At 37.4% G+C, this 14,264-nt stretch overlaps 1 protein-coding gene across 1 annotated transcript in view; it reads left to right on the top strand.

Moving 5' to 3' along the window:
• PAPPA2 (pappalysin 2) overlaps positions 1-14,264 on the top strand; it is a 178,167-nt gene that overhangs the window by 16,309 nt on the left and 147,594 nt on the right. Inside the window, exon 2 of the mRNA XM_070746692.1 lies at positions 8,260-9,319. Within this exon, the coding sequence (XP_070602793.1) occupies positions 8,260-9,319 (1,060 nt within the window). The remainder of the gene's footprint in view (positions 1-8,259; positions 9,320-14,264) is intronic.

Genomic DNA, 14,264 nt, shown 5'->3' with positions numbered 1-14,264 from the left:
TATATTGAATCAATCAATCAATCAATCAATCAATCAATCAATCAATCATTTAATATATTCCTCCAGTTAAATATTATGATGTAAATTATCTAGAAAAGGAAATGTGTCTCTGTTCCTGGAGTCTTTGGTCCAACAAATATTTTTTTCCAATAATATTGAGAAAAGGATGCATGATAGACATTCTTATATTTTTAATTTACTGTGTATGCCAATGTTCATGTAATGAGGAAGGGAGAAATTATGTTCTTATGCTTAGCATGATGTCTCTGATCTTTAAAGAGACATTTAGACTAAACAAAATTCAGTGAGACTATGATATAAAGTTTATGCAATCTTAATATTTCTCAAATTTATCATTATATGTTTACCTCAGAGTCACTTGAACTGTGAGATGAGCGGCAAATAAATTTGATAAACAAACAAACAAACAAACAAACAAACAAACCTTTTAGTTAATTGGAATTCAAATAAAATAATGTTATAATTATATAGTTGTCTTTTTTATCCCTTCCAGTTAATTTTAAAAGCCTTTAATATTTAATCATCATCAATCAGTTGCAAAAGGTAATTTTACTTGGAACAGCTTATATCCTGCAAATATACCTTTATTTATTATTATATATTACAATATTGTAATTAATTTAACCTAATCTAATCATCATTAACAATTCTGCAAAAAATACCATTTGCCTGCAGGCAAGAACTGGTATATCAAAAAAGTCAGCTTCATCCTTTCACTTCCCTTCAACTCCTGGGGGCAGTCATAGACTCTATTCAGTCTCAGGTCTTCCTTTCTACTGAAAGGAAGATCAGCATCAGAGAACCTATCTTTCAAATTAGATTCTAAAGGAAGTCCTCCATTGCAACCGTTTCTTCCCTACTGGGAAAGATGGTGTCTTGCATTGGCATTATTCCATGGGCTCATCTTCATGCCAGGAAGCTCCAATGGCTTCTGTTGCCATTCCAGAGATCGGGAGCCACAACTCGGCACGCTCCATCTCAGTTCCTCCCACTGTCCTGAGGTCCTTCTCATGGTGGACTTCCTCCGCCCTGGACAAAGGATCCCTATTCAGGATTCCAGTTTACCATCACCACGGATGCCAGTCTGGTGGGCCGGGGAGCCCATGCACCGGGGCTGATCACCCCAAGGCACATGTTCAGAGGAGGAGTCATCCAGGCCAATCAATTGGCTAGAGCTGAGAGCAGTGTCATTAGCCCTCAAGAAATTCAAACCAACACATCCTAGTCCTAACAGATAATATGGCCACAAAGAGTCATATCTGCAGACAGGGGGACACCAGGTCCAGGGCCCTGAGGCAGGAAGCACTGGGCAGAGAGACATCTGCAGTCCTTATCGGCAGACCACATTTCGGGAGTCCTCAACATTCAGGCGGACTGGCTCTCCGGTCGACTGTGGACCCAGGAGAGTGGAGCTTCCATCCGGATCTATTTCACCAGATCTGCCTCAAATTTGGTCACCCTTTGCTTGATCTGTTTGTGACCGCAGCCAATGCTCAACTCCCTCAGTTCTATTCCAGGTTCCTGTCCCCGGGAGTGGAAGCAACAGATGCACTCAGAACCCCTTGGCCTCAGGGTCTGCTATAAGCCCAATATCAGTTCTACCAGACATCATTCACAAGATCATCCTCGAGGAGGCCCAGGTGATAGTGGTAGCCCCTCACTGGCCTCGACGTCCCTGGTTTGCAGACCTCCAGCAGCTCTCTGTGCAGGCCCCCTGGCGATTCCCCATTTTGGGGGATATGCTGAAGCAGGGGGGGTCTCACACCATCCAGACCCGGAGTGGTTCCACCTCACCGCTTGGCTGTTTTCTGGTGCAAACTAGACCTTCGTGGCTATGATCCAGATGCTGTGGAAATCTAGAAGAAAATCTAGAAGAATATCTACCAACAGGATCTACGATCATACCTGGTCTAAATTTCACCAGTGGTGTACGCAGGAAGGTCTCTCCCCTTTGTGTATTCCCATTCACAGGATTGTGGCCTTCCTTTTTTTTTCAATTTTTTAAAATTATTTTTCATAAAATAGACATACAGACATACAAACATTAAACATAGAGTGGGGATGTATTTCCCCGCTTTTTTTGAAAGTATACATTCAAATAGAAAAAAGAATACATAATCAAACATTTGTTAAATGTTAAAAAGTCTAGTAAAAAATTTTCAAATCTTAAATGCAATGTTAGTACGGTATAAGTAAAAATTCTTAATATGTTGTTTATGTGTAATATATTCATCTAATCAGACATTTAAACAAGTCTCGGTTACTAAACATACATAAAACAAAATTCTTAATATGTTGCTTGTGAATAAACTATTATATCATGATCATCAACAAATACATTTGAACTAATATTAATATTGTTATTATCTAAATAAAAACAGATATATCTCTTATTTTTTCTTATCTAACCATTTATATATATTATTCCATGTTTCATAAAATTTAGTATCTTCTTGATCGTTTAATCGTCTTGTCATCATATCCATTTCGGCGCAATCTAATATTTTAGCTATAACATCTTCTTTCTTGGGGATTTCCTCCCCCTTCCAGTTTTGCGCATATATTATTCTAGCCGCAGTTAATATATGTATAATTAAATAAAGAGTTTCTTTCTTATAAGTCTGGTTGGTAATTCCTAATAAGTAAAATTCCGGGGTGTTATCTATATCATGCTTTAATATTTATTTTAATATGTTCTCAATCATCTTCCAATAAATTTTAGCTTTACCACATGTCCACCATTGATGGTAATAAGTTCCTATATCTTTCTTGCATTTCCAACATAGTGGGGATGTTTTAGGAAACATTTTTGCTATCCTGTTTGGTGGGAGATGCCATCTATAAAACATTTTAATTTGGTTTTCTTTTAATGAAACTGACTTGGTCATTTTCCAGTTATTAATCCAAACTTTTTCCCAAGTATCTATATCTATTTCCTTACCTATATTTCTGCACCATCTTATCATAGTATCTTTTAAAGTCAACTCTATATTTTTATGAGCGATAAGAAATTTATATATTTTCCCTATCATTTTTACTGGATTGGTGGTAATTAAATTACTTAACAAATTCTTACTTCTATTAAAGATGTAAAGAGTTTTATCCTTCTGGTATCTGGATCGAATCTGGGCATAATGCCACCAGTCTATTATTATCCCTTCTTCTTGTAATTTATTCCTAGATTTTAGGTTCATCTGGTCATTTAATAGTTCTTTATATCTATAAAATATTTTCGTGTCTTTTATAGACTTTGGATGTGTTATTGCTTCTAAGGGGGCTATCCATTCTGGAACATTTAAAAAGTGGGTTTTCTTTATGTCTTTCCAAACCTCTAGTAGATACTTCCTTAATGTGTGTCTTTTAAAATATGAGTGATTTTTTCCCTTATCATACCATATAAATGCATATATGGATTGTGACCTTCCTTATGAGAGCTTTTCATCAAGGCCTCTCAGCCAACACCATTCGCCATCATCTAACAGCCTTATCCTTGGTCCTAGCAGGACCCCGCAGACAACCACTACGTAGTTTCCCTGAAATACAAGAGTTGTTAAAAGGCCTCAGGCTTCCCACTGTCCACAGATATCCATCCTGGGACTTACCTCGAGTTTTGCACTTGGACAAAGTAGTCCTCCACTTGGACCCCACCTTTCTGCCAAAGGTCAATTCCATGTTCCACAGATCCCAGGACATTGTATTGCCTTCCTTCTGCTCCAGCCAAAACCACCATCTCTCCATCAGATGGCACACATTGTTTTTATTATTGTTGTGAGCCGCCCCGAGTCTTCGGAGAGGGGCGGCACACAAATCTAATAAATTGAATTGAATTGAATTGAATCTCACTAGAGCACTGCGGATCTATATTCAATGAACCAGGACTTTTCAAAGGTCTGAAGCCTTATTCGTAGCCTACCACCCCAGATCCCTGGGGGCCAAGGTCTCCTCAACCGTGTTAGGCCGTTGGATTCTAGGGGCAACCCCAAAAGTTTATGAGTCAGCTTCCCTCAGTGTACCAAGAGGAATCACGCAACATTCTACAAGAAGTGCAACCACAACAGCGGCCTGGGCCATTCAGGCCCCATTGGAAGAAGTCTGCAAGGCGGCCACATGGACTTCACCTAATTCCTTCATATGGCATTACAAAATTGACTCTTATGCTTCAGTGGATGCTGCCTTCGGCAGAAGAGTCCTCCAATATATTATCTCTCATGATAGCCAACTAATCCCTCCCTGGGGACACATCTATTGGATATGTCCCACGTAACTGCTGGGCCCGCTCTGTCAATATGGCGAATAAGCGTTGATTGCTTACCTGAATCCCTCTAATCATATGCTGAGCGGGTACAGCAGTCACTTCCCTCCCTATGTCTTTTTTGACTATGGTTGTACCTTTCTAATCTAATTTATTAATTACGAGAGTGGAGCACTTTTGAGCCACCACTTTCGAGCCTAAGTCTACGGTTTCACAAATTCTGGGAAGGGGTGGAACCAGCAGTCTTTTAAAAGGCAAGGCTTGGTCCTATGCAGATTGGACAGTGAACAACCCACATGACTGCTGTACCCACTCAGTGTTTGAGAAGAGGTGTTCAGGTAAGCAATCAACGCCTATTTAATTCTCGGAGCGTTGGTTTGCTCAACTTGAAGCTGAGCCTTATTGCCATCCACTGCAATGCAGCAAAGCCCCCAGCTTGCCGCCCCGTTGCCCCTGTGGGTTCTGGGGAAACCAGGAATGGAAGAGGGAGGGGGAGGAAGGAAGGAAGGAAGGGAGCACGTCTACTTTGCAGGCGGGTGGTCTTGGAACGTAGCCCCTGTGAAAGTCAAGGGACCACTGTAGAACGATTGTGACAAAAGCAAACAAAGGTAATGCCAATAGTAATAGGTGCCTTTGGTACAACTAGAACACTATTCATCAGCATTGATGAAATTGCCATCAGTCAATTGCAAAAGGTGGTTTTACTTCGGACAGCTTAAATCCTGTGACAATATTTTTAACACCAGTGAAGAACAACATGTAGATGTTGGTCCTTAGGAAGACCTCAAAAGGCAGATAAAAATGCCAAGTCCAATCTAAACATCTGGCTATGTGGCCAACCATAGTACTAAATTGATATGCCATCTCACTCCAGTGACAAAAAAGCTGTACTGCAATTAATTATTATTAATAATAAATTATTTTATTCTGTCGTAATTAAAAGTAATTGTGTTGCCATTATTTTCTCTGGGAAATGAATCACAATATATAGAGACTCTGGCAGATCATTTAGTCCTAGTAGATCTTGACCCATCACTCAATGGTTCATAGACCATATTTTGAGAAACACTGCTTTGGAGCAATTTTAATAAATTTCAGATATTTTGATGACTTTGCTAACTGATGAAAACTTCCATGGGAGAAACTGCTTGCTGCCATGGAATATTTAACACTAGAATTTTTTTTTAATTTGATTAAGCAACACTTCTTAAATTTTAAGTATCTGAAATGTTTTTACTAAAATCTTAGGAAATAGTCAGAAATAGGATAAAATTTCTTATAGGAATATATTGACAAGTTGTGCGGTCAAATACTTTATAACCCTTCTGTTTTATGTAATATTCATAACCTCATGATTCATGAAATGAAATGGAAACAAGAATTCAGCATTCAAAGCTATTAAGAATAAACAAAACATACTAAGTGGTACATTTATCTCCCCTCTCTGGTTACGTTTTGTTATTTCTGAACCATAGTATTTAATTTCATATGAAGAAGAAAATGATTGTGATTGTAGTATCTTGCAATTTGCATTTAGTACAGATGTCAGAAGAATTGGTCATTTTTCAGATATTCACATTCACCTTCTTATATGCTGTGCGAGAGCCAGGTTTTAATCACCAAATGTTTTGGCTCTAACATTTGTAGATTTTTCCTCCACATCACTGAATTCCAGATGATCTGGGAAAGTAATTGGAAAGTCAAGTTGAAAAATAGTCCCTTTCCCCCCCCCTACCCTGTTAATATTTGAGCAATAAGGAAATGAAGATGCAGGTATTTTTAAGACTGTTGACCTCTATTTTTCATTAGTACATTTTGTAGACCTTGAAAATGTCTTTGGAGTTTTATTTTTGCATGTGTTAAAATTGCTTCAACCATGCTCCAATCTTGAATGAAAATGTGGATAATGGTCAAAACAATGTATTTACTTTACCTATATAGCTAAAACACTTAGTTGTACATATAGAGCTAAAACATTACAGCTAAATACATTTTATCTATATTTAGAAGTTTGAAAGTGAGCTTTGGAAAATCTCTGTGAATGTTAAGGGCAGGCATTATGTGGAACTGATATGTATTTCGCCAGCAGAAGGTTATATTCTATTAATTAGGTAGATGGTTAAGACTTTGAGGTAAGGTATTCTACACTGATTCCATGAGCAGTGGCTACTTCATATATTCTTTTTTTAAAATAGTTTTTATTAATTTTCCAACATTAAAAAGCAGAAATACAAAATAAAAATATAAAAAACAAAAACAAAGAAAAATAAATAAAAGTAAAAAGTAATAAGAGAAGAATCAAATTCAACAAATACAGACTATATACAAATATAAACGTTAAGAGCACTATAAAATATATTTTACAGTATCTCATGTCAAAATATATCTTCTCCTACTTTCTTTCTCCTTTGTTAAGGAGTGTGCAGAACCCTTGAGTCAAGGATATGCACAGAGGAAAACATGGGATTCCAGCAGATATCCAGGAGATAGGAGTAATTATTCAGTCATACAATACATTAAAGTGTATAAAATGGTGTCTTTGCTTTGCTTTGCTTTGCTTTAGAAATAGCACATTCAAGTCTGGCCATTCACATTCAAATCAATCAATAACTTTCAATACAATAATAGTATTACAAGCCTGTAATATTACAGCTTACAAATACATCAAACTAACATCGAACACACAGAGCTTACTACATCAGTCACAGTGAATCAGTGGAAAGAACAGGAAGAGCAGAGAGAGAGAATCATGCTTTCTGGCTCCCTCTTATGGCAATTTGCAACACTACCTCTTAAAGCTATAGTACTTCAGTACAAACAAGCATTCATTGTTAGCTGTTTATATATTGCAAACCCAACTGTTTTTACATATTGTGGTTCTAACATCCTTCTCTCCCATTTCCTATTTCCCTCTACTTCTCTTCTTCCTTCCCTTTCTACTTCCTCTTTCTCCCTCATAATTCATCTTATATTTAACTGACAACATATTTCCATACAACTTTTAATTAATGGTGTCCCTTCTAAACTCATTGTTTTCAATATTACATATATATATACATATAACCTTTTATTCTAGGTACATGCTGCTAATGTAATGCTGCCTCCTCAAAATATAATTTTGTCACGAGTCTACCACCTTTTATTCTCTATTTTCTTCCCTTTTAATCATTCTAACTTAATTTTATACACATTCATTTTCATTACGTGAAAGAGCCATTTGAAATATTTCAAATGTTACTTCATTTAATTTAAGTAGCTTCTTTCTAATTGCAACGACTGTATACTTGGAAAAATCTCTGTGTCATTGTAATTTAATATTTCCCACTTTTTGTTTACCTTGCATGTAATAATGAATATTACTAACACTAAAGAGTAATACATTATGCCAAACTTGCAGGTACTTAATGTTCACAAAACAGTGGGCTAATTACAGAATGAATAGTGATCTTCTCTAGTATATCCCTCTGTCCCAACAAGCAATTATATTAAGTATTCATTTTCCAGAAGAAGAATGAATAACCACGGGATAAGAAAGACAGATGGGACTGAGACCAGGAATTGTCAGTGTGAGCCATTTGCTGTAATGTTCCTCTGGGGTTTTACTTGCTCAGTCAGCACCAGTTCTCTGAATAGCTCCTCTGGCAAAGGAATAAGGCTGGCTGCAAAGCTGAACAATTTAAATGCAATACTTGTGACAGTGTGATATGCAAATAGTATCTACTTCTTCTTCTTTTAATTTAAGCCATTAGACAAACCATTTTCATTAAACTGCAATTTCGAAGAGACTTGGGGTGGTTGGGATGGGGTGGAAATAATATTCCAATCAGTTTAAATGTAAATGTAAAATTAAATGTAATTTTACTGTAGCTATGCATGCAGTTTATACTGCTTCTGTGCTTAAGATGGGAGATAATATAATACTTTTACTAGCATTCTTTATATTACATTCTTTCCCCCTTTTTTTTCTCTGTGTTCTCTCCATTCAGGTGTATTTGACAATTGCTCTCACATTGGCAATGATAAGGGGTGGACTTTGGGCATACGTTCAGAGGAGAATCCTGAAAGAAAGAATGCCCGTTTCTTCTTCTCACTCCGTACAGACCGTATCAAGAAATCTGCCACTATATTGGCATACCACCGTTACCCGCTCCATACATGGACTCATGTGGCAGCTACTTACAATGGGAAGGAGATGCTTTTGTACATCAATGGCAGGCGGGTAGCTCGCAGTTCCCAGCAGTCTGGTGACCTTCACAGTCCCTTCATGGCCTCGTGCCGCACTTTGATCCTGGGAGGCAGCAACTCAGACAGACTCAACTTCCGAGGCTACCTGGCTCTGCTAGCCCTGTGGAACATTGCTATGCCCCAAGAGAAACTTCAGAGAGCTTTCCTGGAACAGTTTGAAGACAGAGAACTTTCCTTGTTGCTCAGTGCAAAGTTCAACGATTTGCAGCAGCAGTGGGTAACATTCAAGGATGGAGTTTACCCACAAGTAGAGATGATATATAGCCCGGTACCTCAAGTTCTGTCTCCGCTTATACCCCCACTCTGTGGACAGACTGTCTGTGATAATGTGGAATTGATATCTCATTACAACAGCCATTGGCCACTACGGAATGAGAAAGTAGTGCACTATCGGGTTGTCAATATCTATGATGATGATGGTCTCCATCCTTCTGTGAGTGAGGAGCAGATTGCCCATCAGCACCAAGCGCTGAATGAGGCCTTTGGCCGCTATAACATCACTTGGCAACTTACAGTTCACAAAGTATACAATTCATTGTTCCGCTACCGTGTGATTCTAATGAACTGTGAGCCAGGAAAAATTGGCAATGAGTTTTGCAATCCCGAGTGCAAGCACCCATTGACAGGCTATGATGGTGGTGACTGCCGTTGGCTGGGGCGCTGTTATATCTGGGAGCGTCGGGATGGTGTTTGCAACATGGAGTGCAACAATATGCTCCACAATTTTGATGATGGAGACTGTTGTAACCCCAGAGTAACTAATGTAAGGAAAACTTGCTTTGATCCAGATTCTCCACAAAGGTAAGTAGAAGTGACCAAGGCATTGAGCTACTCTCTAGTGGTTTCTAGGTTCCCAAAGATTACAGTCTTTATGAGTAAATTTCTGTTTTTAAAATTTGTCTCCTCTCACTTTCATTGATGTACTGCTAGATATCTAATGCAAATCTTATCCTACATTAATTTATAGTTGCTGATTTCATTAATTACACAAGTATATATTGTTGTGAAGCTTTTAACAGCTTTACTGTCATTGGAAAAGTCTTTCTCCTCTAGTGATTTATAGTACTTTTGTGGCATCGCCCAGTCATCATTGTGGTGATAAAAAATTGGTCCTAATTACCTAATTTTTGGGGGGCAGAGTGGTTGGACAACTATAGAAGACTATCACAGTTCCTAGTGAAAAAAATTACCTTTCCCTCATCCTTTCCTCCATTTGTTTATATCTGTGCAAGTGGAAACATACAATTCCAAACCTTAATGTTAATTCACACATTATTTAGGAACAGTTTTGACATCACTGTTGAGTAAAGTCCATTGTAAAAAAAGTAAATAGAAGTTGACAATGTTTGCATTTCCAAACAGCAGTCATATTTTATATTTTTAATAGATTAGTTGATATTTTGTCTGTTTTATTTGATACCTAACAAAGTATGCAAAAATTTAGTTATTATTTTCTTTATTTCATATCTTTTTTTAAGATCATGATTGGCAACTCACTATCCTATGTGCTACAAAAACTGTGACCCAGGGATTTGTTCATTTCCCAACTCTATGCTTTTCCAACCAACCATTGATCAATACTTTGCTTGTTTCCTACCAATTAGATAACATTTTGGGTCAAAGGAAGCATGTTGTTACAAGTGTCCCAAAAATGTAATATACCTCATTGGATAGAAGCTGGAAGCACTATGTAATACAAGGATTTATTTAAGGTAATTGCAGGGATATTAGACAGCTGGACATAAAGTGAACATTGTGTCTTCTCCAAGGCAAGTTGATACAGTAGGCAAGTTGATACTGATAGTATTTTCTTAATAATATTATCTGTAGCTATACCTTTCCTCTGTTACTTACTGTGATAACACAAACCCATATGCACTGCTACCTTATTAATAAGCTTTGTAATTAATTTACTAAAATAGCTTTCTCTTCTATTATACATACCATTTATTGAGAAACTATATAATACTCATTATTTTTAGCAGTAGTTTGATTAACCTTTTCTTCCTTTTCATTAATTTCTATAATAACTGAGCTGTAGATGCTGGATTCTGAATTTCTAATACAATTCTCAACTTCCAGAGTTCTGTAAATTTTCTTCTGGAAGCTGAACATTTTACTGAAGGAAGCTAGAAATTGTAGCAAAGCTGGCATATTAGCCAGGAGTTAATACAGCCAGCAGTCACATTTTACAAGAATGCTTTTGGCCATGGAATATAGGTTTCTTACCTCTGATCAGGATATTTTATGAATTTGGCATAATAAACTGTAAGATTAGAAATCTCAACTACAATATACTTGTAAAATATTTTAATTTAAATATTAGCTCTGCTACAAATATTTAACATATTTCATTATTCATTTTTTAAGAGTTGATTAGAATTTATTGACAGAACCAGCAGAAAATGCTTGTATCAACATCAAAATTGAGTTTTCACCTCTAAATGAAACATAAAAAAGAGAAGGATAGAAAGTGATACTTTTCATTTGGTTTGTAATTCCCAGACATCAGTTATAATTTTGGCTGGAAATTCTGGATTGTAGTCCTAATTCAACTGGGGAGACCAGGAATGAGAAATCTGATATTTTATCATCATCTTATGTATACTTGTATACATTGAACTATTGGTCAAACACAGAACTGTGAATGAATTTTGCAAGAGAATATTTTATAAATGTGTAAATTGATTGATTTTATTTTCGTTGGTTCTTTGAGATATGCCAGCTCAGAAAATAGACTTGGCAAGGACTACTGGAAAACTGTTGTGGAAGGGTATAATAAAATCCTTGACAGCCTATCCAGATATTCATTTTTTTCTTTCTTTCTCTATCAGGTAGAATCAAGGCAGGTCAATTTTGAATTTCTTTCTCCTTTTCTTCTTTTCAAAATAAATCTGGTGTTTACTAATGACTGTATGATTATTGATTTTTTTCTTCTTCTTCTCTGATTTCTCTCTGCTTTTAAAATGTATTGTAATTTGCCTTATTTCATCCTAACCATATTCCAATAAAGTAGGACACTTCCTCTTTTATATGCTTGTTTATTCTATATAAAGAATGCAAGAGAGTGCCCAAGACCCAGCTATCTCATGGCAAAGTTGGAATTTGAAGCTTATGTCTCCATAATATCAGTTTTGTTGTTCAAAATAATTTTTAGCTGGAAACAAATGAAGAAAAAAACCCCAAGATAGTATGATTGGACCCCATCTTGTTAAAAGTCCTGTATGGGAGGGCTGGTGGTTTTAATAGCAATAGCAATAAGACTTATATACCACTACACAGTGCTTTACAGCCCTTTCTAAGCAGTTTACAGAGTCAGCCTATTGCTCCCAACAGTCTGGGTCTTCATTTTACTGACCTCAGAAGGATGGAAAGCTGAGTCAACCTTGAGTCTAATGAGATTTGAACTGCCAAATTGCAGGCAGCCAGCAGTTAGCAGAAGTAGCATGCAGTACTGCACTTTGCCACCATGGCAGGAGAACTTATTCTGATATCTTGCAATTTAATTTTACCCTTAATTGGATTCAAAAAGTCAGGAAGATAGGCATAGAAATTAAACATTAGAATGATATTTATTTGATTCAATAATAATAAATAATAGCGACAGCATACTAGGGACCTAAGGCTGTTTTGAATAATTCCATCTTAACCAATTTCTGGAATATTGTAACAGTTGAGGCAAGCCTTGAGCCTAAGAGAAGGTGACTGCAGAAGGTGACGGCTGATGCTACCAGACCTTCTCTCAGATAGACCAATTCTAGCGGGCTGGGCTGGCAGATACTTAGATATGATGGTATATAGAGCTTTCTAGGTCAAACTAGTAATTTGCATTGCACTTCTTGACAGCCAGTGCAGGGCCCTTGGCACATGTATAATGTGTGCGTGATGAGTAACACTTGCCAATGAGTTTCAAATACACTTTGATCTCTGTTTTCTGCAAATAGTCCAAGAATGCATAGTTTCTGTCTTGTCTATGAGCTTCTGTTTTTAGCAAGTTTCTGACTATGCCTTAAATGTCTGAAGAGGGAAGATTATTTGCTCTGTCTGGAAGGAAGCCTGGCACACTTCTGAAAGTCTTCTACAAGAGCAACCTTGTTCTGTCTATGGCACCTTAACTCCCAAAAAGCCTGCTTCTTCCTATAATCAATTACTCAGAAGCATCTTCTGTTAAATTGAATATTTCTCAATAAAGAGGAAATACAGCTTTATTTGCTTATTTTGCTTCCCTGGAAATGCCTTTCTTGTTTCATTGGAAAAATAATCTGTCCTTGTACTTCAAAATAATACAGCAATATTCTTGGATGCAGAAGAAAATTGCAATTGTAATCCAGTTTACCTACATCTGTGAAACATTACAAGCTTGACATGAGGTCCAGTGTAGATATTTCTTTTAGTAAAGTAGTACTTTCTTTCTAACATAGGACCATCAGTTCTACTCCCTTAAGTGAATTCAGTATTCTCCAGTCAGCTAGTCGCAAAGAGAGCAAAGGGCACTTATATATTGACAAAGCTCTTTTGCCTAGACATATTTAACCAGTAATCATGCAATGAGGTGGTAGGAACAGCTGAGCTTGAGGGGATGATACTGATAGATGGGGACAGTTTAGTTCGGTTATCAGCTAGATAACTTCGTAGAATTCATAAACCCAAATTCTTTCAGGGTAAATACACAGATGATCATTTGAATAATCAGTTGCAGACAAACTATTTCTCCATGGAATTTCAAATTCTTACATCTTCACCAGAAGTCTGCAAGCAGTTATTTTGAGTTTTTTTGAGCTTGGAAAAACTCATGTTGCAGAAATTTTGTTCTGAGCTGGAGATAAAACAGAAGCTCATTGAACAGTAATTGTCTGTTCTTAGTGCCATAATTGATATTTTGTCTTGTAATTGTTAATTTTTGTTATTGTTGCATTTACTCCTACGACCAAAATACATAGTTGCTGTTTGCTGGATTATATCTCCTTGGAAGGCTACAGATATACTGTACTGAAAAAGATGTTTGTTAGAGTGGGGGCAGTATTTGTTTTCAATGTTATTACAAAAAGTAACATTAGGTGAGGTTTGTAATTATTATGAACTACCACCTAATTTACTTTTATGGCCTTGGTTTGAAAAATGAGAAAGCTTGGCTTGCTCTTGGTCAGTAATGAAAAACCTTTTTTTCCTTGGGTGCCGAAAGCATGGGTGCACATGCCCACACCACACCCATAATTCAATGCCCCCTATGTGCCCCACACCCTGCACTTATGCATGCAACTGTGCCCCACCCCCGTACACGCATGACACTTCCCCCACTCCCCCTTTTCCCAACTTCCGGTGGGCCCAGTAGGCCCATTTTTCCCCTTCCCTAGGCTCCAGAGGCTTTCTTGGAGTCTAGGGACTATGAAAACCCCCTCCCCTGTCCCCGGAGGCTCTCCAGAGGACAAATATGTCCTCTCAGAGCCTCCGGGCAAGCCGTAAATCAGCTGGCTGGCACGCACATGCATGCTGGAGCTGAGCTAGAGCAATGGCTTGCATGCCGGCAGATATGGCTCTTTGTGCCACGTGTGCCACAGGTTCACCATCATGGTTCTAGCTTCTTATCTTTTCTTATGGCTGGAACACTTGAGAAAAATTAAGTTTTATTCTATATGGGAATTGAAGTTGGAGGCTTTTTCCTAAACTTGAAACAACACCTATTTTTCATTTTGTGCACACCCTCCACGTGGTCTTTATCTGAAAGTGGGATGGCTTCAACCAGGAG

This window comes from Erythrolamprus reginae, chromosome 3, assembly GCF_031021105.1.
Source record: "Erythrolamprus reginae isolate rEryReg1 chromosome 3, rEryReg1.hap1, whole genome shotgun sequence".
NCBI classification, from domain to species: Eukaryota; Metazoa; Chordata; class Lepidosauria; order Squamata; family Dipsadidae; genus Erythrolamprus; species Erythrolamprus reginae.
This window is presented reverse-complemented; position numbering and strand designations above follow the sequence as displayed.